This window comes from Uranotaenia lowii, chromosome 3, assembly GCF_029784155.1.
Source record: "Uranotaenia lowii strain MFRU-FL chromosome 3, ASM2978415v1, whole genome shotgun sequence".
Classification (NCBI taxonomy): domain Eukaryota; kingdom Metazoa; phylum Arthropoda; class Insecta; order Diptera; family Culicidae; genus Uranotaenia; species Uranotaenia lowii.
The window spans coordinates 86,590,314-86,617,124 of NC_073693.1; the positions used below are offsets into that span (position 1 = coordinate 86,590,314).

General features: G+C 37.5%; 1 protein-coding gene across 6 annotated transcripts in view; it reads left to right on the top strand.

Moving 5' to 3' along the window:
- The window catches only part of LOC129756408 (uncharacterized), a 434,792-nt gene that overhangs the window by 62,299 nt on the left and 345,682 nt on the right, over positions 1-26,811 (top strand). For all 6 annotated transcript variants that reach the window (XM_055753271.1, XM_055753273.1, XM_055753274.1 and 3 more), the window contains exon 2: positions 6,794-7,714. In XM_055753271.1, coding sequence (XP_055609246.1) covers positions 6,794-7,714 — 921 coding nt within the window. The remainder of the gene's footprint in view (positions 1-6,793; positions 7,715-26,811) is intronic.

Below are 26,811 nucleotides of genomic sequence, written 5' to 3' on the forward strand. Positions count from 1 at the left end.
CCGAAATCCGACTGAATTTGGAAAACGGTAAAATGGGTGATATTTATTAGTTGTTTGCTTTCATAATTTACTTCCGCAATCTGGTGCGTGTGCCGGGCTGTGCTGTTCCGTGCCGTGCTTAGCTGGTTTTGCTCCACAAACGAACCGGAGTAGCATTATAGCTAAGTAGCAGACATCCTGAACCATATTTCGTTGTCACCGAAAGGTTTCGCCAGCCGTAGGTATGTGTGAAGCTACTTGTGTCTATATAGTGTAAACTTGTCTACTAAACCTATCCGAATCTAACGCGTTACATGGTAATATCGTTAAATGAGTTTCGTCTGAGTTTCGAATCTTTGTTGTTGTTGTTGTCCTCAAACCAGTGTCGCTGAAACAACCGAAACAGAATAATTTGGATTTAAAATAAACCCGGAAATTTAGGTTTGGTGTAGGAAAACTACAAAACGAAATTCTTGAACAAAAATGATAACTTCGAACACCTTAATGGAAACTTCTGTTTCGCTTCCTACAAAAGTATTGAGATTGGGAGCAATACACTTCTCAGAAACAATACGATCCAAACTAGCTTATATCTGTTGTTAATGCTTAGAGTGGATTTCAAAAAAGCCTTTGAATAATTAAGTACCTACTAGAAACATTTAAACCCCCATGTGAGCCCTATTTGAAAAATAAAATCTAATAAAAAAAACAAGGAAGATTAAACGCCTCGGCAAAAAAAACATTTCGTCTTATTTCGATGATAAAATCGATGATATTTAATATCAGCTGTAAAGAATGATGTTATCAAACTAAATTCGATTATGAGCTAACAATAACTTTACCTTCGAAGGAAATTTTTTTGCCAACTGTTCGATCAAAATAAACTTTTTGAAAAAAATACCAACACAAACTACAAGTCAATAAGTTTTACTTCTCCTTGTTGTGATTAAGCCATAGCGCATATTTATATTCCTAAGGGTGGCAATGGATGTACGGGAAAAAATTTATCCTCGAGATACATTCTCTAAAATGGCTTAAAATCTGACCTGTGAAATATTTTTGCTCAATTGGGCTCTACTTAAGGGTGCCTCCAGGGGCTCAAAGTTACGTTTTTTTTTTATAAATCACAAATTGAATGGGAGTTTGGTGCCCTGGCCAATATCAACGAAGTGCAACCAAGTGATGGAACTGAAGTTAGCTCGATCATACATACTCTCAAAAACTAAAAAGCCATGGGCCAGATTTTTTCCCTACCAGCGTCGTAAGAAATAACAACATTCTTTTTTCATCCTCCATCCTCTAAAAATTCTACTCAATAATAGAAACAGGAGGTTTCTCGGATTGTTTTAGAACAGCAATAGGGACTCCTAGATGAAAATCAAGTGATCCTAAAGATGTAAACAACTACCGACCTATATCTAGTTTTAGCATTTTTAGAAAAATATTTGAGAATTTGCTGATAAAGGGTGATACGGTTAAAATTTGGTCAATATCAACTTGAAGTATTTCTTTCAATTTTGTATTTAAAAAACCTGAACACCCCTCATTTTGAAGGTGTGTGTGTAGAATGTTGCTCCTATTTTGATTTTGGAATTCACTCTTCAGTTGTCAAAATGCCGTCCGAGGGAGAAGAACAGCGTATCAAAATTTTGCTCGCGCATCGCGAAAATCCGAGCTACTCGCACGCAAAGCTGGCAAAATCGCTAAAAGTTGCCAAATCAACCGTTACAAATGTAATTAAAGTGTTTGGGGAACGTTTGTTGACGGCCAGGAAGTCTAGATCGGGGAGAAATCGAAAACCGGAAGCCGCTGAGACGACAAAGAGAGTTGCCGGTAGTTTCAAGCGAAACCCTAACCTCTCCCTCTGAGATGCCGCAAATAAACTGGGTGTATCGTCTACAACCGTGCATCGAGCCAAAAAACGAGCCGGACTATCGACTTACAAGAAGGTAGTTACTCTAAATCGCGATGATAAACAAAATACGACGGCCAAAGCGCGATTCCGGAGGCTGTACACGACGATGCTGACGAAGTTTGACTGTGTAGTAATGGACGACGAAACCTACGTCAAAGCCGACTACAAGCAGCTTTCGGGACAGGAGTTTTATACGGCAAAAGGAAGGGGAAATGTAGCAGATATTTTCAAGCACATGAAACTGTCAAAGTTCGCGAAGCAATATCTGGTTTGGCAAGCCATATGTACCTGTGGTTTGAAAAGCAGCATTTTAATGGCTTCCGGGACTGTCAACCAAGAAATGTACATGAAAGAGTGTTTGAATAAACGTCTGCTGCCTTTCCTGAAGAAACACGGTTGTTCCGTACTGTTTTGGCCGGATTTGCCATCTTGCCATTACGGTAAAAAGGCCATGGAGTGGTACGCCGCCAACAACGTGCAGGTGGTTCCCAAGGACAAGAACCCTCCCAACACGCCAGAGCTCCGCCCAATTGAGAAATACTGGGCTATTGTCAAGCGGAACCTAAAGAAGACCAAAAAAACTGCTAAGGACGAGCAGCAGTTCAGGCTTTCTGCGGCGAAGAAGGTGGACAAGGTGGCTGTACAAAATCTGATGGCAGGGGTAAAGCGTAAGGCCCGGCACTTCGGATTTGGAAAAGCGGAAGCCTAACTGAATATTTTTCCTGAATTTTATACTAAATAAACTTGAAAAAGAAATTTAATTTGATTTTTTAAATAAACGATTTCACCGATTTACCGAATTTTGACAGTATCACCCTTTAACAATGCACAGTGGTGAAAAACGTGATCGTTGCTTATAACCTTTTTAGTTCACATTTTAGCTTATTGGTGTCTTCGGAGAAGTTTGTCAGTAAAATAAGCTCTATATATAATAAAAAAAACTATTATTTTTCTGATTTATCCCCCTACAAGTGAGATAAAATTTCTAACTTTTCTAAAAAAGGTTTTGGCTCTTTGATGTCGTCGACAAACTTATTTAAAATCAAATTTTCTACAACTTTGTCTCAGATGTCAAGTTTCTAAAATAATCATTCTCTGAGCTATCGGCTAAATAAGAATCTTGACCTCTAAAAATCAGTTTATTAATAACTAGCTTAGGAAGTATTGTAAGTAAGTAAATGATGTGGCCAAGAAAACCTTATGCTCATAAGCAACTGAATGTTTTGTAGTGGAAATCCTTTCATCTCTTCAGATGCAATCAATAGTAGTAAATCTTAAAGGCGATTCAACTGGATTACTTACTCAAACTGTACAGTTCATATGAATTTCCAAACTCACTGTTTCCTCCATAACTCCAAAAGGAGTTGTTGGCCCACTTAGGTGTCTTCAAATGAAAGTTGTGAAACTAATAACACCAGAAAATGGAATATGTATTTTTGGACGTTGTTTTTAACATATGTATTTACTATTTTGTATACTGAGAATCAATATATAATATTTTTGTGTTATTTTATTTGAATAACTGGTAAAAATTTAATGCGTTTTGATGTGCTATCTTATATTCTACGTTGAAAATTGACAAAATTATGGGCATTTGAAAAGAGGTAAATTTTAATTTAAAAAAAACTTACACGCTATCTAACTCGAAAAATAAAATTTTTAGAAATCTGCAAAAACACATGTTTTTTTAATGGTGCTGAAACGAACAAAATTTTAAAATTTGGAGAAAATCCGAAGACCTCTGGCCCAAATTGTCAGATAAAAAAAAATCCCCATAACTCAGTTTAGATTGCCTTTTAAGCTAGTGGTAAGTTATTTATGTTATTGTATGACAAATTACTAACAGAATCTAACAAGTTTAAAACTACATATTGAACGCAGTACAAAAACGGTTGAAGTGAAAAATAAATTTTCGATTTATTTCTTTGTTCTTTATATTTGAGGATCATTAAACGCTTACCTAATTTTTATATATTTTTAAAGAGGACTTATGTTTTTTTCAAAAATATGTTTACCCCATCCATCATGAAAATTGCTTACATATCCCAAACGCACTTAAAATGAATTTGAAATTCTGATCTCCTTCCAAACCTGACTGTAGAGAGGGATACTTTCCTTAACCCCAATACAGACAGGGGTGAACGGTTCCAGTTCATAAAGTTCATCTACCCAACGAATAGAACCATTCTAAACCGTTTCTCATTTAAAAAGAAAACTTCCAATTGCAAATTGTCGCTAGCGATCCGATGTTGAATAGTTACTTATTATTTTATTTACATAGTATTCCATCTCACGACATAACTTGACGAACATAATTCCTATAATTCACTCGGTCCAAGGCAACTGTTCTCCAATTTCTCGGGCACCCCACGTTCGCCAGATCACGCTCCACTTGGTCTAACCACCTCGCTCGTTGCGCCCCCGCTCGTCTTGTTCCTACCGGATTCGTAGCGAACACCTGTTTTGCAGGACAGTCGTCCGGCATTCTTGCAACATGTCCCGCCCAGCGTATCCGGCCAGCTTTCACCACCTTCTGGATACTGGGTTCGCCGTAGAGTCGCGCGAGCTCGTGGTTCATCCTTCGCCTCCACACTCCGTTCTCCTGTACGCCGCCAAAGATGGTTCTTAACACTCGTCGCTCGAATACTTCGAGTGTACGCAGGTCCTCCTCGAGCAATATCCATGTCTCGTGCCCGTAGAGAACAACCGGTCTAATGAGCGTCATATACAGGTTACATTTCGTGCGAGGGCTAAGTCTTCTCGACCACAGTTGCTTGTGGAGTCCATAGTAGGCACGACTTCCGCTGATAATTCGCCTCCGGATCTCACGGCTGGTGTCATTGTCTGCGGTCGCCAGTGAGCCGAGATAGACAAAGTCTTCGACTATCTCCAGCTCGTCGCCGTCGATCGTGACCTTGTTATTACTGGACAAGCGGGTTCGGTCGGTCTCGGATCCGCAGGCCAGCATGTATTTCGACTTGGAGCATGTAATCATCAACCCAATCCTTCCTGCTTCGCGTTTCAGTTTGCGGTAGATCTCCCCCACTGCCGCAGTTGATCTGCCGACTATATCAATGTCATCGGCAAAGCAGATAAATTGAATAGTTACAATGGCATTTTATTGCAGTTCAGATGTGCAAGCAGCCAGTGATTACAATTAGTTAAACGTCTTATTCGGCGAGACTAGTTGACATTCGACGGTTGCTTCAAGTGAGTTTTTAAAATTTCAAAGCGCTTCAAAATTACCTTTAATTGTCAGATTTGATGTTGAGATTTACCTTCTATAGAACTAGGAAACTATAGCCTATAAAGTTGACAGTATTTTTCAACAATTTTAACTGCCAGGAGCCCTTAACGATAAAATGTTTGGAAAACATACGAGTCCTTCTCATCCCTTTAAAAAATTCATAGAGGGGAAGAACCAATAAACTGTTAGTAAATCTAATCAACATCCCGAGAACGATTTATTCAACACTTCAGTTTAATGGGCAGCGAAAAAATTCGCTGATTAAACACATTTGTTATACGGCGAGTGGCGAAAAGACGCGGCCACATCCGCTAACTTGTGTCTTTCTGGGGCGGTTCTGTTTTGTCGTTCGTTTCGTGACTTTACTAGCCTATGTACTTGGTGGTAAGAGAGAACGTTGCTTCTGGACCAAAAAATTTTGAGGCTAAAAAAACTTTACACATGTGAGTGCATTTGCCAGAAGTTCATCTGCTTCACGGAAGGAGTACACTTTAAACAACAAGTTGAAAAGACCCAGCTAACATGAAATCGTAATAGAAATGATAATCCAAATCGAATATTAAGACATTTTCAATAACCATCGTAAACAAGTTGGTATTGAGTGATTTTCTATCATTCATTTACGACAAGCTTTGCCCAAAAAAAGTTGAATCGGATAGCAGTTTAGTCAATTCGTAAATATGTTTTCAAATAGTTGAGAATATGCTAATTCGACATTTACGATTTGAGTGAACTGATTTACGATAATTGGGCGATCCTTCCTTCTTTCTTCCTTCGACCGGTTCGTGAACAGAATCTTACATATAGAGCTATAGCAGAATCTTATCAACTGATGAGTTGGCATCGTGGTAAGATACCGGACAGCCAACTCGTAGGACTGGAGTTCAAATCTCGATCGGGGAGATTTTTTTTCGTTTTACTCAAATTACTTAAAATCGTATATTTTGTTTTTTGTGGGAAAATCGAATCGTTAAAATCTTGTCATTGTAGATATATCGCCTCCACTTTTGTAGCTATATGCTATTTTAGTAAGTTTAATACAATCTTTTCATCTGATATATTTGTTTGAATAATTCTGTTGTTCCTGCGATATACCCTTTTAAATGTTTGCTGGGGAAAGTCTTTATGAAGCCGAATATTTTGCCAGAAAACGAACAAAATACGTTCGATGTAAAGTTTATTTTAAAACTGTTTCTATAATTCCGACGAGTTTTTTTATGTATGTAATTTAACTATTAAATGCATAGTGAGGTTTTAAAATAACACTGATCAAAATCAACATATCTCGGAAACGTATGGAAATTACTGAGTTCCTGAGCATGTATTGATAAAAAATATTTTTGATATTGAAAAATTGGTATTTTTATCACGATATTATAATGTATATGTCAAATATCGAAGATATTCTAATAAATATTTTAATCTAAATCAATTACAAACATCTTTCTGCACCTAAGGAACATTTTTTGCAAGAAATTTGCAAAATCTTATCGGAACAAAACAAAGAATTAAAAAAAAGAGATTTGAATTGCTTAACCAAACTACGGTAAATCCATGCATCCCTGCCTCAACCCAGTATTTGTTTTCAAGCCCTACGTCTCCATTATTATTGATAACTTAGCATTAACATGATCTTCTCCTTCAATTTTCAGGTCCACCAGCCGATGAAAGTTCCAATGCAGTGACAACATCGTCCAGCAGCGCAAATGAACTCGCCAAAGTGGTCACAACTTCCACTCCAGTCACGGCTCCAGGTGGAGCGATCATCACTGGACTGGACACCAGCAAAACGGTCACCATTTCCGAAGCAGCTTCCCGTCAGCTTCAGTCGCAAATCCATCTGCAGCAAGCTCAATCAGCAACCGTCACTGGCCAGCCTCAGCAGCACAGCAACATAATTCTGGTTCGTGGTTCCCGGTCCGAAAATGGACAGATTATTCTCCAGAACACCCATGAACTGTTGAGTTTACTTAGCGATGAAGATAAACCGATTCTGCTGCAGCATCAACGGCTCAAAGCTAAGCCCGTCCCCGAAGTACAAACCACAACCGGTGCTACCAATACCATTTTGTTCCAGCCGGCCATCAAAAGCACCGATGGAACGATTCTGCTTCAGCCGGATGGCTTGAAGAAGACAACCCTAGCCACTACTCAAGAGGGTGGTCCCATTTTTCTGCAGCAACGCTTCAACAAGAACGGATCCACCGATGGACCGATTCTGCTTCGCACGCTTAAACGCATCGACAAATCTCAGTCGATTTTGGTCATTCGAAATGCCAGCACTGCTACCGCAACCGCAACGGCTGCCAGTTCTTCCAATGTTACCAGTTCGGCGGCTTCCATCATGGCCGGAACGACTGCCGTTACCGTAGCCGGAGGAGCCACCATAGTGAAGGCCAAACCTCTGCACCAGGTTGCCCAAGTTGCGCAGCAACAGACTGTTGTGACGGTTAGTTCTGCTCCTGCCGGATCCAGTGTTGTTGAGGAGGTTGAAACCGCCAAGAAGGAAGCGAGCTCCAAGGTCACTGTGACTAAGGTGGTGCAGAAGTCGATCAACTTTCCGTTGGGTACAGGTAAGCCGATGTTACATACGTTATTTGTTACAATTTCCATAACGATACAACCGATGCCAGATATTAAGGGAACCAAAATCGGTGTTGTCAGAAAAACACATCAAGTCAGTTGTGAAAAATCAAACGAATTTGAGTTTATTTTCCTTATAATTTTTTTTTCTTTCATATGGTAGGCTTTTTTCGGGCTCTCAAAAACAGTAATTTAAGTCAAACCTAATTTTCACTGCCCTTTCTACACTGCAAGGTACAAAGGTCTATGACAATCGTAAAAATATACCTCCTTCCAAATACTTTTCCATGCCATACTTGATTCTATTTGCTGGCTTTATTAGCATAAATTAAGGACATATGCTAACAAAATTGTATTGGGCGTACTCCCCCCCCTACTGCTCACTGGAAGGTGGTGTCTCAACTTATCGTGGAATCATGCCAAAATAATTTCCTATATCAAATTTTGTCCATTTGTTAGATTAATTCTCGAGTTAAAAAAAAATTTATTATGGATGGAAATCCTCCTCCCTTTCTATATCCCCAATTCTGTTTCTATCCTTTCCTGATCTATATCCTGATCCTAACCTAAAACTGCAAGGAAGGAATGGTTTCGAATAGTTTTAAAAATATTTATCGTATTTTAATACCATCCCATGCCAAATATGATTCCATTTGTTTTGTTAGTTCTCGAGTTATGCAAAATCTTGAAAGGGAGTTCCATCTCCTCTTCCTATCTACACTTTGGAGGGATGAGTACTTAATGTTCATAGAAATATTTCTCGTACTCAAAAACCGGTTGATGCTTAAGTTGATTTTTTGCTCAATTGATTCTCGAGTTATGCAGAACAATTGTATGGAAGCCCCCCTTCCCTCTTTGAATCTCCTCGATGAAAGAATGGAGGGTCCTTAATTTATCATAGAAGCATTTCTCGTATTCAAGCACCCTCCCATTCCAAATTTGTGTCCATTTATTGAAATACTATATATGTTTTCAGATTTTTATCGCCATCATTACTTTGTTATAATATTGTAATGGCATTTCGGCGAAATGAACTCAAGTAGAATGAAAATCAATAAATAGGAAATGATAGGTGGATAGTTAAAGCTAGGGCGCTTGGAAGATGGAATATTTGAAAGGTGGTTTTGAAAATGTATGTATGGTAATGGTAAGGTGAGAAGGGTTAATGGAAGAAAGCTTAAACTAATCGGTTGAATTTTTGCTCAGCAACGGTTAATTCTGTATGGGAGGCGAAGCAATCGCAGCTCCTATACGGAATCAACCCGCAGTGGATTAGATGTGTACCAACAAACCTTTCGGGTGTTACGGTCAAAATTTGGTCAATATCAACTTGACGTTTTTCTTTCAATTTTACATTTAAAAAACCTGAACACCCCTCATTTTAAAGGTGTGTGTGTGTAGAATGTTGCTTCTATTTTGATCTTGGAATCAGAGATGCCAATGTGCCTGATTTTTCAGGCATTGCCTGATTTTTCGAGGCTCTGCCTGATAACCTGATAAGCCATTGAATTTCCCTGATTATTTAAAATATGCCTGATTTTGCCTGATTTTTGCGAATGTCATGAAAAATGGGTAGTAAGGGAACTTGAGTAGGTTGCATAGCTGAAGTGAAAAAGTGAAAATGTGGCTGAATCAAAGCATTCGAAAGATTTCCGTTAATTCTTATTTAAAGAAGGGATTTAATTGAAATCTTTCGATTGCTTGATGCAGTAGAATTATTCAACCAAGTAGGCTCACAACACATATTAGTGTGAAAATGTGGAGCGATGATCAAAACAAAAAAAAAGGTCATCACTTTGAGCGAAATGTCCGTTTTTGCCTGATTTTTATTTCGCCTGTTCTCTGATTTTTGAAAAAATATGTTGGCAACCCTGCTTGGAATTCACTCTTCAGTTGTCAAAATGCCGTCCAAGGAAGAAGAGCAGCGTATCAAAATTTTGCTCGCGCAACGCGAAAATCCGAACTACTCGCACGCAAAGCTGACAAAATTGCTAAAAGTTGCCAAATCAACCGTTACAAATGCAATTAAAGTGTTTGGGGAGCGTTTGTCGACAACCAGGAAGTCTGGATCGGGGGGAAATCGAAAACCGGAAGCCGCTGAGACGACAAAGAGAGTTGCCGGTAGTTTCAAGCGAAACCCTAACCTCTTTCTCCGAGATGCCGCAAATAAGCTGGGTGTATCGTCTACAACCGTGCATCGAGCCAAAAAACGAGTCGGACTATCGATTTACAAGAAGGGAGTGACTCTAAATCGCGATGATAAACAAAATACGACGGCCAAAGCGCGATCCCGGAGGCTGTACACGACGATGCTGACGAAGTTTGACTGCGTGGTAATGGACGACGAAACCTACGTCAAAGCCGACTACAAGCAGCTTCCGGGACAGGAGTTTTATACGGCAAAAGGAAAGGGAAAGGTAGCAGATATTTTCAAGCACATGAAACTCTCAAAGTTCGCGAAGAAATATCTGGTTTGGCAAGCCATCTGTACCTGTGGTTTGAAAAGCAGCATTCTCATAGCTTCCAGGACTGTCAACCAAGAAATTTACGTGAAAGAGTGTTTGAATAAACGTCTGCTGCTTTTCCTGAAGAAACACGGTTGTTCCGTACTGTTTTGGCGGGATTTGGCATCTTGCCATTACAGTAAAAAGGCCATGGAGTGGTACGCCGCCAACAACGTGCAGGTGGTTCCCAAGGACAAGAACCCTCCCAACACGCCAGAGCTCCGCCCAATTGAGCAATACTGGGATATTGTCAAGCGGAACCTAAAGAAGACCAAAAAAACTGCTAAGGACGAGCAACAGTTCAAGGCAAACTGGCTTTCTTAGGCGAAGAAGGTGGACAAGGTGGCTGTACATAATCTGATGGCAGGGATAAGCGTAAGGCCTGGCAATTCGGATTTGGAAAAGTGGAAGCCTAACTGAATATTTTTCCTGAATTTTATATTAATTAAACTTGAAAAAGAAATTTAATTTGATTTTTTAAATAAACGATTTCACCGATTTACATGCGTTTTCCCTTGACCAAATTTTGACCGTATCACCCTTTAATCGAGCAAAAATTAACCTTTCCATGCCGTTCGCAAAATATCCGTTTCGGGGAAATTTGAGTTGTAGTTTGATTTCGTTCTCCTGGCTGTAAATGTTAACCGATTTTGATGATATTATATTCATTGTGTAGGTAATTTATTCTTATTACTCAAAATTTAAAAATAAAGTCGATATGTATTACCAAGATATCTGAAACTGGTTCAGAAAGTAAAAAGTCCGAAAAATCAATTTTATTTTTAAAATGCTCATCACTTTTGGCAGCTTTTTTGTATTTAACCCTCATCCGCATTAGAGTGTCACTTTGACACTATTTCAAGTTTGAATGCTTGTAACTTTTTTCAGAAGCTTCAAAAAGCAAAAATTTCTTCGGGGACCCTAAATGAATTCAAAAGTTCTTTAATTTTGCATCTTTACTTTATTTATGGACGAACCCTGGAAGCAAAAAACTCCCTTTTCCGACTTAGAGTGTCATTTTGACACTCCAAAAGTAAAATCCATTTAAGTCGTTTGAATGATTATGAACTTCATATAAAACTTATATCAATAGAAACCTTGTAATGTCAGTAAAATATGTTTAGAACGTTATATATAGCTAAGCTTCTAGTTTTCTCGTTATTCAGCATGAAAGAAAAAAAATCCGAAAAAACATGCCTCAGGAAAACTGCTGTAGTTCATATATAACACGTCCAAAAAAATATTTATCTTATACATATGAAAGCTGAAGTTAATGTCTACATCATGGAACAAAGAAATATTTTTTTAATTTTTTTTTAATGAAATGGTCACAAAAAGTTCAAAAAAGTGATCTGAAAAACCTACTTTTTATTCGATTGCTAGTAAATACTGTTTGAGCGATGGTAGAGTCTTTTAAAAAATATGACTACAAACTTTATTAAAAATCTAACATTTTGCTGTCTTTAGATTTTCGAAGCAAAAAAATTGAATTTACTGGAATTTTTCAAAGTTGACTACTTTGCGCGATTTTTTCACTAATTGAAATATTATCCGTTTTTGTGGTCCACCGTCAGGTTGTACCAGTATTTTCAGTGCTTTCTCGCCGTTTGAAGCAATCAAAACTATATTCATTGAAAAGGGAATTTAATCTTCATTCTAGTGAGGTGCAACAATTTACGCTGTGAGATTTCACAAAAATATGAAAATTATAAACGTAAAATCATTCCTGAATTTCTAGAACCACAAGCAGCGCGTCCAGCAAAACGTGTTTGTTTGCTCTCCGAGTAGGTACGGTGGGTGGTGATTCGGGCAGAGAGCGAAGCCGACAGACGAAATAATGATGCGTGTCGTACGTTTCTCGGTTAGGGGGCATCCATAAATTACGTAACGCTCTTAGGGGGGGAGGGGGTAAGCTCGAGCGTTACGAATTGTGACATAGGGGAGGGGGGGAGGTACGCTCATCGTTACGTAACGATTTTTTCCTTCAAATTTTTTCATGCATGTCGTGCAAATTTTGCAGGATGATTTGCAAACCACAATCAGTTTAAAATTTGTAAGCTGATTGAAACTGGTTTGTATCCTTTCCTCTTCAAAGATTTTGAGATAGACTCCTTGAAATGTGTATTGAATATACGTGAAATAACCGTTGGAAAACATTTACCCCCAAGAACTCTATTTAGCCTTAAGACGGAAATTTAACTATTTTTTGTCAATTACTTAAAAAAATGCAATTTTGATTATTCCGACAAATATTTCTAAGTGGAGTATATTTTGCATAAAAAGTTATGCTCCTTGAACAAAATAAAGTAAACAAGATACCTAGATCATCAGTTAACAAGCACAGCACAACTCGTAATAAGACAATCAATTCATTTTATCAGAGAATTACCTTCAATGAGTGCTAAGAAACGATTTGGATAGATAGTATTTCCGTTTCGAGATCGTTTATAACATTTTACAGAAATTTTTTTTATTTACTTTCGAAAATCAGTATTTAAAAACATGAGAAGATGAGGGGGGGGGGGGGGGTAATTATCAACGTTACGTAATTTTCATAGGGGGGTACGTTGAAGCGTTACGATTTGTGACATACGGGGGGGAGGGTGTCGAAAAAGTGCATTTTTTGCGTTACGTAATTTATGGATGCCGCCTTAGAAATTTTCTATTGACAGTAGTTCTCGTTGGCTAGTCACGACACGCATCATTATTTCGTCTGTCGGCTTCGCTCTCTGCCCGAATCACCACCCACCGTACCTACTTGGAGAGCAAACAAACACGTTTTGCTGAACGCGCTGCTTGTGGTTCTAGAAATTCAGGAATGATTTTACGTTTATAATTTTCATATTTTTGTGAAATCTCACAGCGTAAATTTTTGCACCTCACTAGAATGAAGATTAAATTCCCTTTTCAATGGATATAGTTTTGATTGCTTCAAACGGCGAGAAAGCACTGAAAATCTGGGTACAACCTGACGGTGGACCACAGAAACAGATAAAATTTCAATTAGTGAAAAAATCGCGCAAAGTAGTCAACTTTGAAAAATTCCAGTAAATTCAATTTTTTTTGCATCGAAAATCTAAAGACAGCAAAACGTTAGATTTTTAATAAAGTTTGTAGTCATATTTTTTAAAAAACTCTACCATCGCTCAAACAGTATTTACTAGCAATCTAATGAAAAGTAGGTTTTTCAGACCACTTTTTTGAACTTTTTGTGACCATTTCATTAAAAAAATTTTAAAAAAATATTTCTTTATTCCATGATATAGACATTAACTTCAGCTTTCATATGTATCAGGCAAATATTTTTTTGGACGTGTAAAATATGAACTACAGCAGTTTTCCTGAGGCATGTTTTTTCGGTTTTTTTTCTTCCATGCTGAATAACGAGAAAACTAGAAGCTTTAGCTATATATAATGTTCTAAACATATTTAACTGACATTACAAGGTTTCTACTGATATAAGTTTCATTGTAATCGATTAGATATAAAAAGAATTATGACGATTTTAGCTTGGAGTGTCAAATTGACACTCCTAGTGCTGATTAGGGTAATGAAATCTAATGCGGATGAGGGTTAAGTGTTTCATTGATGTTTGAAATCGTCAAGAATCCATTTATCCGACAGTGTATAGATATGTTGGGGTCCAATGAAAGTTTTGACCGCTATCTCAGATCTTCCGGTAGAAAAAAATCTAACTTTAAAAAACGATATCCAATTTTTGCTTTGCTTAGCTGTATTTCATTTCCCAATGCACCGATTTTCAAAACTCAAATTTTAATTTTTTGACGTTAATTTGATCATTATTTTCATAGAACATACTTGGTCTGTCAAAATTACAAGTTCTTCAGTATATTGGAATGATGTTAAAGAGATTTGAAATGTGCGTTTCGGGTCATATTGACCCGATCGGCATGGGAAGGTTAAACTGACCAGCTCCAGAAAAATTATTGTTTTAGTAACCTCAGAAATCCTTCCTTCATGTGTTTTTCGATCTACAAGAAATGTTGGCAGGTAGGTGTTGAAGTTACAATTATTCTGGATTAATTCTTTTGAGAAAAAAAGATCCTTAGCAGCGTTGCCACCTGTTTTTTTTTTTTATCTGTATCAGCTTATTAAAAAAATCTGTATTTTTCTGTATCGGAACTAAAATTCCTGTTCTTTTTCCGTGTGTTCAGTTTTTGATAATTATGCGTGTTGCGATGTGTTGTTGGCGTTTTAAGTAAATAGTCATATAAAATTCGCCCGTCATTGGAGGATTTCATAGTGTAGAAGTATTTCTTGGCAATTTTATAATGATTAAAACTTTGAATAGAAAAATGTTATTGTTTCAAGTAAACAGAAAAGAGCAAAGAAAAAAAATTGCAAGTTAAGACCCCATTCAATTCAGGCAAAACGCTGAACACATTTGGTTTACCACGGTTTTTATTTCCTTTTTTAACTTTCTTTGGAATTTTTCGTCAATTTTTAGCAATTTTTAATCATTGTTTGTTATTTTTATCATGGCAACCCTGGTACGGTTGCCCGGATTTACTTGTTAATTTATCCGCTTTATTTGTAAAACATTCGTTTTAATTATTTGTAAAATACAACTCAAAATATACGTTTAGATAACAGAATTTTCGATTTTTGCATCCAAAAACAAATTTTATGAGCTATTTTCATCTAATTAATAATGAACGGTTTTTTTAAATCTTTGAATACGATTTTCAATAAATAACTCTGTCTTATTGATAAAATTTTCCGGATATTGAAGGATATTTTATTATTTTTTAAATAAATTTACTAGCGTTTCAAATTTAAGCTCATATCAATTTAAAAATTAAAGTTTTTAGTGGGGACTTCCCACTGAGAATGCTAGCAAGTAGCTAGTGAAATACTAGTATTTGAGTTTTTCAAATACTGGGGCTGAATTCAAAGGAATCATCTACTGCTTTGAAATCAAAATTTTTATCTTTTTTTTTTCTCAAATCCACATTTAGTTATAATCTTGTATGCTTTTTGAAAATCATGAGTATTAAGTGATGACACGAGGCAACAAAATTCCGTGTTGACTTACTTGGAGCGTTGATTTCGTATACGCAATTAATTTCTTCGAGCAGCTTTTATTTCGAGATAACTTTTAAAAGTATGTAGGTTAAAATTCATTTATGAAACAGTTTTTTTTGGCAAAACTAGATATAGAATGTTATAAAGGTTTCAAAAATATTTTTTTTTACTTTCCTGAAGGTCGTATGTAATTTTGACTAAATGAAGAACATTCCATTATGTTATTTATTTTTTCCAATTCGGCAATATTTTGAATTTCAAAGATGATTTAATCTAAAAGGAATATTTGATACCTACTTTTTAAAACATAAGTCGAATCGTCAAGCACTCATGAACATTGATTAGTGAAATTATTTGTTTAATATAGAATTCCAAAGACTTTATTTAAAGATTTCAGAATGCTATGTCATCTGTTTAAGTTTTTTAAATTTGTGAAATTTCATTTTTTGAATGCATTGAATCTCTGAAACTTGAATATCTAGGCAAGGTCTGATTTCTTTTATTGAATGATAATTCAAGATCTGTTATTAGTTTCCATCTATGTTTAATTATTGACTAGTGTATTTATTTTTTGTCAAAATTTTGGCATTCGGATCTATTTTAAAGGATCGATTTTAATTAAAAACCGTTCAATTTTAAAGTTTCCACATACTATATTACCAAAACTGGAGGTAATAAATAAAATCTGACAAATAATCTGAATTGAAGACGCTTAAATTTTCCTAAATCCGCAATTCTGAAAAGTCAGCTAGAAAGTGCTTCTTTTCGACGTTGTTTATTGGCTTGCAAATGTTAAGTCCACGGCTTGGGTTGGGCTAAGTGGAGTAATTATGAATAAGGGGCAATTCCGAACAAACGTCTCAAGCATCATGAGGGTCTCAAAACTGATCAAATGTGATAGTCTATCATTTTATTCGTAAGTTACAGTTATAACTTGCAAACCTAACTTTATACATATATATTTTTTGTAGCTACAGTTATTAACTAAGCTCATATATTATAAACGAACGGTTGTAATGAACGAGCGTTTTACGCCCACAAGCTGCAACTTTTTAATCAGCCATTCATTTGCCATTCAGCGGAAATTTTTTGATTTTTTTTAAATGCACTGGAAACCTTAACGCATATTTTTGTTTCTACAAAGATCTGCTCGTGCGAAAAATAGCTCAAATGCGATGAGAATTTCTGAATTTCGTAAGCCTTCTGAATATGGACAATTAGTGAAGAACTCCGAATTTCCGCAGGTTGTTCGCCCATGTATAGGATTTGTATAAGAAGCAAACACAGAAGCTGTTGCTGTATAAGCAAAGATTGATATAAAATCATTTTCCTCTTAACTTCATGCAGAAATGTGGAATTTTGAATGGTCGTATTTTAACCCACATCATTCGAACTTTTTCCTCAGAGGTGGGGTAAGAGTACGTTTGGACAGCAGTTGGGCATTTTTATTACGGCTAGCAAATGCGTTGATCGATTACTTTCGTAATTTTTTAGAAGAAACATGAAAGTCTAGAGAATCAAACGCTGTTCTTTGTTTTTTGGTAAAGCAACTACAAAATTTTCTTAAAATAGAATAGCACTAAGGTCGTACTTTTACCCCACCATACTTTAGTACAGAAAAATTTGTATATATGACACCGCTGATTTTTAGTTACGAAGGAGAGATGATTTCTATACCCCGTCTAAAGTGTCGCCGACCGTGGCCTAGAGGATAGCGTTTAAGTCTTCTAAGCCAGAGGTCATGAGATCGAGTCTCGGTCACGGCATACATAGTACTCTTTCTGTGGGCTGGTGGTGTTAGCATTAGTAAGATGCTAGCCATTATATCCTTGAAAGATGTACGCTTTAGTCTTAAGTAGAATTTAGATCTCTTCAAAAAAACATGAAGTTTCACTGAGATCCTATATGTGTGTGTTCGTTTTTCAAAAAAAAAAAAAAAAAAGGCAGGATAAGGAAAAATGTCATAAAAACTTCAAAATGTGCACAAAGTTTACTTGTCGTATAAGTTGAAAAATCTCAGTAACTTGTTGGAAATATAGCTATGAAGAAGTCTTAATATGTACCAAAATTTGGGAAAAAATACTTGAACTGTGTTAAAACTGTTCAGCATCAACAGTCAAAATCTTTGACATATCATAGAAAGGCAGACTGTGAATTTTCATATAAATTCTCAAACCATAGAGGTTAAACTACCAATTAAAAGTTACTTGGAGTTGCTTATCTATCGTTTCATTATACCCTTGAACAAGCCGTATACAGTGTACATTGTTTCACTAAAGTCTCAATGAGCACTTCAGGAACGAAAACTGTTAACAAGATAACTGTTGAAAAGTTTTCAACCATTGTTTCCTCCTTAGCTGAAGTACACCGGTCCAGCCCAATTGGACTGTTTGGTTCAAGTTTGTTTGCTCATCTTTTCGGATTCGTAACCTTCGGAAGTGGCTAATTTAGTGGCTCTCTCCCTCTGTCGTTGGTTTTTTTCCCGGTCCAAACATTCTTCCGTCCGTCATTCTTCAGCCGGGCCGGTTATAATCTTCCCAATGCTTTATGTTGCTGCCACCCTTCTCCTTCCGGATAACCCTGCTCAGATTCCTGTTAGGTCAGCACCATGCTAAACCATGAAGAAATAACGTTTATGGCGATCCTTGTCGATGTCGACCCGTTCCTGTGGACTTGAATGGTCGATGTCGTATTCTGTCGCCGTTTAAAGGCTGTCAGCCGGAGCTTGCCCTGTGACAGGACAGCGATGAGCCAACTCGCGCTCGTTTTGAATGAGAAGATAAATTTCATCGAGACAGTGGTTCTAAAGATCCGATTTATGAGTTGAAATTTGAAATTTGGCTTTTTTTTAAATTCTTGACTGACTTTTGGAACAAGATCCTCTAATTTCTTCTTACGATTATCGTCTACTGTCTCTTGATAATTGACTTATTATTGTCGACTTCCAAATTTCAACTATCGACTCTCGATTGTTGACTTTTGACTCTCGATTTTCGACTCTCTACTCTCGATTCTCGATAATGGACTCTCGACTATTGACTGTCGATATCCTTCTGCCAGCTCTAGATTGCAAACCTCCTTCTGTCGATTTTCGACTGTCGATTCTTGCCTGTTTTATCTCGACTATCCAAACGTGATCTGGTGAATGAGGGATGCCCAAAAAATTGGAGTACGGTTGCCATGGACCGAATGAATGGGACTTATTATGTTCATCAAGTTATGTCGTAAAACGAAATACTATTCATATAAAAGAAATCTCGACTATTGGCTATCGACTTCGACTCTTGAAAGTCGACTTTTGACTTTCAGTTCACGACTTTTGATTGTTGACTTTTAACTGTTGATTCTTTGCAGTCGACTCTAACTAGACTGGCGACTTCCAACTCTCGAATGTTCAATGTCAACTTCGAGTGTTGACTTTCAAATGTCGACTGTTGTGTGAATTTCATCTGTTAAATTTCTCATACTGAATTTTATTTGTCGACTTTCTTCTATTGAACTTCGTCTGCCGACATTCGTCTGGTTACGTTCATATGTTGACTTTCGTCTGTCATCTTCGACTCTCTACTCTCGTCTGTCGACTCTCGACTTTTGTCTGCCAACATTAATCAGTTGGCTCTAGTCTATCGAGTTTCTTCTGCAGACTATCGTTTTTCGCTTTCATTTCTCCAATTTCATCTGTCGACTTTATCTGTGAAATTTCGTATATTGACTTTCGTCTGTCAAATTGTACCTGTCAACAAACGAGATTCGGCAGATGAAAGTCGAGAGTCGATAAAAAAAGTCGAGTGTCGACGAAACAAGTCGAAAGTCAACAAAAGAAAGTCGAGAGCCGACAAACGGTAGACAGACAGACAACGAAAATTAAAAGATGAACATCTTAAGTCGAAGTATGAATGTCAAAAGACGATAGTCGATAGATGAAAGTCGATGGACGAAAGTCGATAGATAAAAGACGATAGTTGAAAGACGATAGACAAAAGTCAATAGAAGAAAGTCGATAGAAGAAACTCGATAGACGAAAGTCGATAGAAGAAAGTCGATGGACGAAAGTCGATTGGCGAAAGGCGATACACAAAATTCAATAAACGAACGTCGATAGACATCATCTATCGACTTTCGTCCATCGAGTTTCGTCTCTCGGCTTTCGTCTATCGTCTATCGACATTCGTCTATCAACTTTTGTCTATCAACTTTTGTCTATCGACTTTCGTCTATCGACTTTCGTCTATCGACTTTCGTCTATCGACTTCCGCCTATCGACTTTCGTCTATCGACTTTCATCTATCGACTTTCGTCCATCGACTTTCGTCTATCGACTTTCGTTATCAACTTTCGTCTATCGACTTTCGTCTATCGACTTTCGTCTATCGACTTTCGTCTATCGACTTTCGTCTATCGACTTTCGTCTATCGACTTCCGTCTATCGACTTTCGTCTATCGACTTTCGTCTACCGACTTTCGTCTATCGACTTTCGTCTATCGACTTTCGTTTATCGACTTTCGTCTATCGACTTTCGTCTATCGACTTTCGTCTATCGACTCCCGTCTATCGACTTTCATCTATCGACTTTCGTCTATCGACTTTCGTCTATCGACAATTGATTTTCGTTTGTCTGATGACTTTCGCTTGTTGATGATTGTGTGCCGACTCTCAACTGTCAATTATCATTTGATGTCTTTCGTCTATCGATTTTCTTTTCAATTTTTCTGGTGATTTTCGTCTATCGACCTTTGTCTATCGACTTTCGTCTATCAACTTTCGCCTATCGACTTCGTCTATCGACTTTCGTCTATCGACTTTCGTCTATCGACTTTCGTCTATCGACTTTCGTCTATCGACTTTCGTCTATCGACTTTCGTCTATCGACTTTCGCCTATCGACTTTCGTCTATTGACTTTCGTCTATCGGCTTTCGTCTATCAAATTTTGTCTATCGACTTTCGTCTATCGACTTTCGGCTATCGACTTTGTCTGTCGACTTTCGTCTATCGACTTTCGTCTATCGACTTTCGTCTATCGACTTTCGTCTATCAAATTTTGTCTATCGACTTTTGACTATCTACTTTCGTCTATCGAATTTCGTCGATCGACTTTCGTGTTTCGACTTTCGTCTATCGACTTTCGTTTATCGACTTTCGTTTATCGACTTTCGTCTATCAAATTTTGTCTATCGACTTTCGTCTATCGACTTTCGTCTATCGACTTTCGTCTATCGACTTTCGTCTATCGACTTTCTTCTTTCAATTTTCGTTTATCGACTTTCGTCTATCAACTTTCGTATATCGACTTTCGTCTATCGACTTTCGTCTATCGACTTTCGCCTATCGACTTTTGTCTATCGAGTTTTGCCTATCGGATTTCGTCTATCGACTTTTGACTATCGACTTTCATCTATCGAATTTCGTCGATCGACTATCGTGTATCGACTTTCGTCTATCGAAATTCGTCTATCAACTTTCGTCTATCGAATTTCGTCTATCGACTTTCGTCTATCGACTTTCGTTTATCGAGTTTCGTCTATCGACATTCGTCTATCGATTTTCGTCTATCGACTTTCGTCTATCGACTTTCGTCTATCGACTTTCGTCTATCGACTTTCGTCTATAGACTTTCGTCTATCGACTTTTGTCTACCAAATTTTGTCTATCGACTTTCGTCTATCGACTTTCGCCTATCGACTTTCGTTTATCGACTTTTGTCTATTGATTTTCGTGTATCGAGTTTTGCATTTCGACTTTCGTCTATCGACTTTTGACTATCGACTTTCGTTTATCGAATTTCGTCGATCGAATTCCGTGTATCGACTTTCGTCTATCGACTTTCGTTTATCGACTTTCGTTTATCGACTTTTGTTTATCGACTTTTGTTTATCGACTTTCGTCTAGCGACTTTCGTTTATCGACTTTCGTCTATCGACTTCCATCTATCGACTTTCGTCTATCGACTTTCGTCTATCGACTTTCGTTTATCGAATTTCGTCGATCGACTTCCGTGTATCGACTTTCATCTATCGACTTTCATCTATCGATTTTCGTACATCGATTTTCGTGTATCGACTTTCGTCTATCGACTTTCGTCTATCGACTTTCGTTTATCGACTTTCGTCTATCGACTTTCGTTTATCGACTTTCGTCTATCGACTTTCGTCTATCGACTTTCGTCTATCGACTTTCGTCTATCGACTTTCGTCTATCGACTTTCGTCTATCGACTTTCGTCTATCGACTTTCGTCTATCGACTTTCGTCTATCGACTTTCGTCTATCGACTTTCGTCTATCGACTTTCGTCTATCGACTTTCGTCTATCGACTTTCGTCTATCGACTTTCGTCTATCGACTTTCGTCTATCGACTTTCGTCTATCGACTTTCGTCTATCGACTTTCGTCTATCGACTTTCGTCTATCGACTTTCGTCTATCGACTTTCGTCTATAGACTTTCGCCTATCGGCTTTCGCCTATCGGCTTTCGCCTATCGACTTTCGTCTATCAACTATTTTCTATCGACTTTCATCTGTCGACTTTCGTCTATCGAATTTCGTCTATCGACTTTCGTCTATCGACTATCGTCTATCGACTTTCGTCTATCGACTATCGTCTATCGACTTTCGTCTATCGACTTATGTCTGTCGACCTTCATATTATCAATTTCGACGTTCATCTGCTGACGTTCATCTGTCGTCTTTCGTTTGTCGGCTCTCGAAATTATTTTGTCCCTCGATTTCTTTTGTCGACGCTCGACTTTTTTTTATGGACTCTCGACTTTTGTCTGCCGAGTTTCGTTTGGTGACTTCCATTTTTCGACTTTCGTCTATCGACTTCAATTGCTAACTTTTTAATTCGACTTTAGTATATCGACTTAAGTACATCGACTTTAGTACATCGACTTTGTTACATCGATTTTAGTACACCGACTATCGTGTATCGACTTCGATCTGTCGACATTCATATTACGAATTTCGACGTTCATCTGCTGACTGTCGTCTGCCGTCTTTCGTTTGTCGGCTCTCGACTTCTTTTTCGACTCTCGATTTCTGCGTCGACACTCGACTTTCTTTTATCGTCTCTCGACTTTCGTCTGGCAACTCTGGGTTATCGATTGTCGTTTGTTGATTTTTATTAATTGACTTTCGTCTATCGACTTGAACTGCCAATTTTCGTCTGTTGCTCTGTTTTTGTCGTCGTTCGTATGTTGACTTTATCGTTTATCGACTCATGTTTGTCAAATTTCGTGTGTCGAATTTCGCTTGTCGTCATTTGTCCGCCTTCGTGTATCGACTTTAGAATCTGAATATTCTACTTTCGACTTTCGATTAGTCAGTTTCAAATATCCTAGCAATCATCATAGAAATGAATCACGAATATTGCAATTTTGAATAAACCAAAGTATTTTTTTTGTCATAACAAATGTGTTCTGAAATTCATCTCCCATAGTCTAAGAACCCCTGACCGGCTCCAGTAAAAATTTTCCCAGCCAAGCAATCCGTCTCCGGAAGAGCAGCCGTTTATCAGAATGGGTTCGTTTGTCGAATGACTTCCTATCCCAACCATGCTGACACACATAAGACTGGGTTGGTTTCGGTATGGGAAGCGGTTTCTTCTGGGAGGGATTTCTCTTAAGCCACTTCGCATTCGCATTCATTCAACAACAAGCAGGATGGGATGGGAACGAACGAAAGCCATCCAATTTGACAACCCAAACGATAAACGGGACTTTAAAATGAAATATGCTTTCTTCACCGGTTTTTATGAGTTTCCTATGAAAATGTTACCCCCATCGTCGTTGTGATTTTCTTTTCACAGTTTTCCCCCCCGACCCCGAGAAGATTTTCCCTCAAATGGTGAATGGTGAGTTTTGTGTTTCCCTCTATCTATTTTGGGAGGAAAGGATATGCCATTCACGATTCTCATAATTTGCAATTTTATTTCGTTAATTTTATAACGATGATAATGTTTATTTATCTGACCATGCCGACGTCTGTTGGAAAAAAATGGTGAGCGTCTTTTCTGCTTCATTTGGTTGATAAATGGAGGAAGCACTCAATAAAATAGAAACATTCCTCATTCTGTTTGTTGGTAGATACTTTACCATTTACCACTTTTGTGAAAATTTTGATGCTCGACTATTCGACTGGACAATCTCTGTAAGCGAACTGGAGAGTTATACTTTTTTTTTATTATTTTTAGAAAGATACTACGTTGTTATTTTTATATATTTTTTTTGTTATAAAAGAATTCTTCTCTTCTTATGAATTCACAACTCCCAGTTCTATATTCTCATTTCTCAGTTCACAATTCACAATTCTCAACCCTGAATTTTGAATTTTCAATTCTCTGTCTTCAGTTCTTAACTCTGAATACTCAATTCTCAATTCTCTATTCTCTATTCTCAATTCTCAATTCTCAATTCTCAATTCTTAACTCTGAATTTTGAATTTTCAATTCTCTGTCATCAGTTCTCAACTCTGAATAATCAATTCTCAATTCTCAATTCTCAATTCTCAATTCTCAATTCTCAATTCTCAATCCTCAATTCTCAATTCTCAATTCTCAATTCTCAATTCTCAATTCTCAATTCTCAATACTCAATTCTCAATTCTCAATTCTCAATTCTCAATTCTCAATTCTCAATTCTCAATTCTCAATTCTCAATTCTCAATTCTCAATTCTCAATTCTCAATTCTCAATTCTCAATTCTCAATTCTTAATTCTCAATTCTCAATTCTCAATTCTCAATTCTCAATTCTCAATTCTCAATTCTCAATTCTCCATTCTCAATTCTCAATTCTCAATTTTCAATTCTCTATTCTCAATTCCTCAATTTTCAACTCTCAACTCTAAATTCTCAATTCTCAATTCCCAACTCTCATTTCTCAATTTTCAATTCTCAATTCTCAATTCTCAATTCTTAATTCTTAATTTTCAACGTTCAATTCTCAATTCAGAAACACTAAAATATATATTTATTATTTTCTATTATAATTTGTTTTGTCAACACATCTTCAATTTTCATATCCTAATCTTTCAAAAACTTTAATCCAATTTCTATGTTTCTAATTAGGCTGGAACAAATATCAATTTCTTCTTTTATTACCCCCCCTTCGAAATTTCCAGAAACCCGAAGGGGGAACAAAAAGTTTGAAGTATTTAATGTTAATTTCGACAAAAAATTCAAATATCCGCAAGATTACAAGACCAAAATACAAATTTTGGAAGATGGGAGTTTTTCCAACTTTTCTAATCTTGTTCGATAGTAAAAGTACTTGATTTATTCCAATTTATTTGTTTTTCGCATTATTTTTTATTGTCCCCCTCCTTGCGATGTTCCAACTCCGAGTGACAAAAGAAGAATTTAAAATTTGTTCCGGCCTTAATAGCCTGCAAATATCGGTTTTCAAATTCTGCTAACCGAAATTTTAGCAGTTTTTCAGTCTGAGTCAACTTTCTTGATGATGTTATTCTACGTTCCTTTTCATGAACCGGATATTGGCTGTTTTCCTTTTCCTTAAACTTCCCGGAAGCACCGAAACCGGGAGAGTGTAATTTATATTTTCAAAACGTGCCGGGACAAAAATACACCACACGTCGTCATGTTCGTGCAGGTATACCGTACACTTTTCACGTAGGCAACCAAAAAAAAAAAATATACACGGAAGGACAAACCAATCGATGATGATGACACGGCCCGGATCCCTAAGGACACATCGAATCCTAAAGAGGCCCATCATCATCACCATCAACATCGTCTTTTGGGCCGGACCGGAAGCCGTCCGTCGTCGTCTAGAATTGCTATTGGCCTGGCGGCTTCATCAACACCCAATCGAATTAATTATTGATTGGCGGAGGCGGTTATTGCAATAATTGAATCCGACACCTTTCGCAGAATGGGATCTGATGACGAGCGTCGCTTGGAAGGAGTCTTGAATTTTTCCTAGGGTAAATTGAATTTCGTCAAATGACTTTAATTCGGTTATTTGAGAATGTACGCGTAAAGTCTGTTTCACATAGAATCTGGTCGCATTTTTTCATTTACTGCAGCGCCCCCTAGTTGTCACATCGCAAATCTATTGACAGTGTTTCGATCCGGATGGTTTGTTTACTTAGTGGTGAAAATTTCATCAAGATTGAAGCAGTCAGTCAAAAGTTATCGACGATGGAACGCGAAAGGCGAGAGAAAATTCGGAACACTCACGTAGAGAAACGGACGTGGTCAGGAGTAAAGATCGCGAAATTCCTGAAATATCCAAAATCGACTGTAAATTCGGTGCTGCAACGTTACCGGGAGACCCTTACGGTGGATCGAGCAAAACAAACCAGGCGTAAAAGTGGAACATATGACCGGAAGCTGTGAGCATAGGTAATTCGATCAGTTCACAATAATCCTGGAATCTCCTTGCGTGATTTGGCGAAAAAGTTCAAGACGAACCACAGTACAGCTCGACGAATTTGTTTGCGAGAAGGCTTGCGGTCGTATCATGCAAGCAAACACCCCAACAGGACGCTGAAACAAAACCTGGTTGCCAAAACAAGGGCAAGGAAGTTGTACGAGAAAGTGTTGACCAAGTACAACGGATGCATTTTGATGGGCGACGAAACTTACGTCAAAATGGATTTTGGACAAATACCCGGTAACAAATTTTACCTTGCGAAGCGTAGAGGGAATGTTGCGGGTAGATTCAAGTTTGTTTTCGGAGACAAATTTGCTCGTAAGTTGATGATTTGGCAAGGGATCTGTAGTTCTGGGAAGAAGACTAAGATTTTCATCACTGGGGACACAATGAATAGAAATGTTTACAAAGAAGAATGTCTCCAGAAGAGGGTTTTGCCATTCATTCGGTCCCACAAAGGTCCGGTGAAGTTCTGGCCTGACCTGGCAAGCTGCCACTACAGCCGGGATGTCGTTAAGTGGTATAAGGAGAAGAAGATCGATTTTGTTGTAAAAAGGATCAATCCACCAAACTGTCCGGATTTTCGTTCCATCGAGAAATATTGGGCAATAGTTAAGGGCAAACTGAAGAAATGTGGCAGAACCATGAAAAAAAACCCGCTCAAATGGAAAAGTGGTGAAACAAGATGGCGAACCAAGCAACCAAAAGTCACATATTTACTTGAATGAAGGCATTGAAAGTTACATATTGGCTGACAAAGAGATTCAACTGCCCAATTCCCTTTAGTGAACTTTATGTACTCATTGATGAACTGTAAAGTTGCAAAAGTGATTAATATGTACGTTGTATGTGACTAGTTTTGCCCAATTCCCATTAGTGAAGTATATGTACTCATTAACGAACTTGAAAGTTGCAAAAGTGATCTATACGTACGTTATACGGGACTTAAGTCACATAAAAGGCACAAAAGTGCTCAATACGGGATTTGGTATGTCACATAAAGGGCACAAAAGTGCTCAAAACGGGATTTGATAATTCACAAAAAGTACATTGAAGTCCTTTCAAAATCAAATCACCACTTCGAGTTTTAGTTTCAGTTAGAACAACTTCTAGGCGTGGTCTAGTAGTGGTAGCGTGTTCAATTCTCAC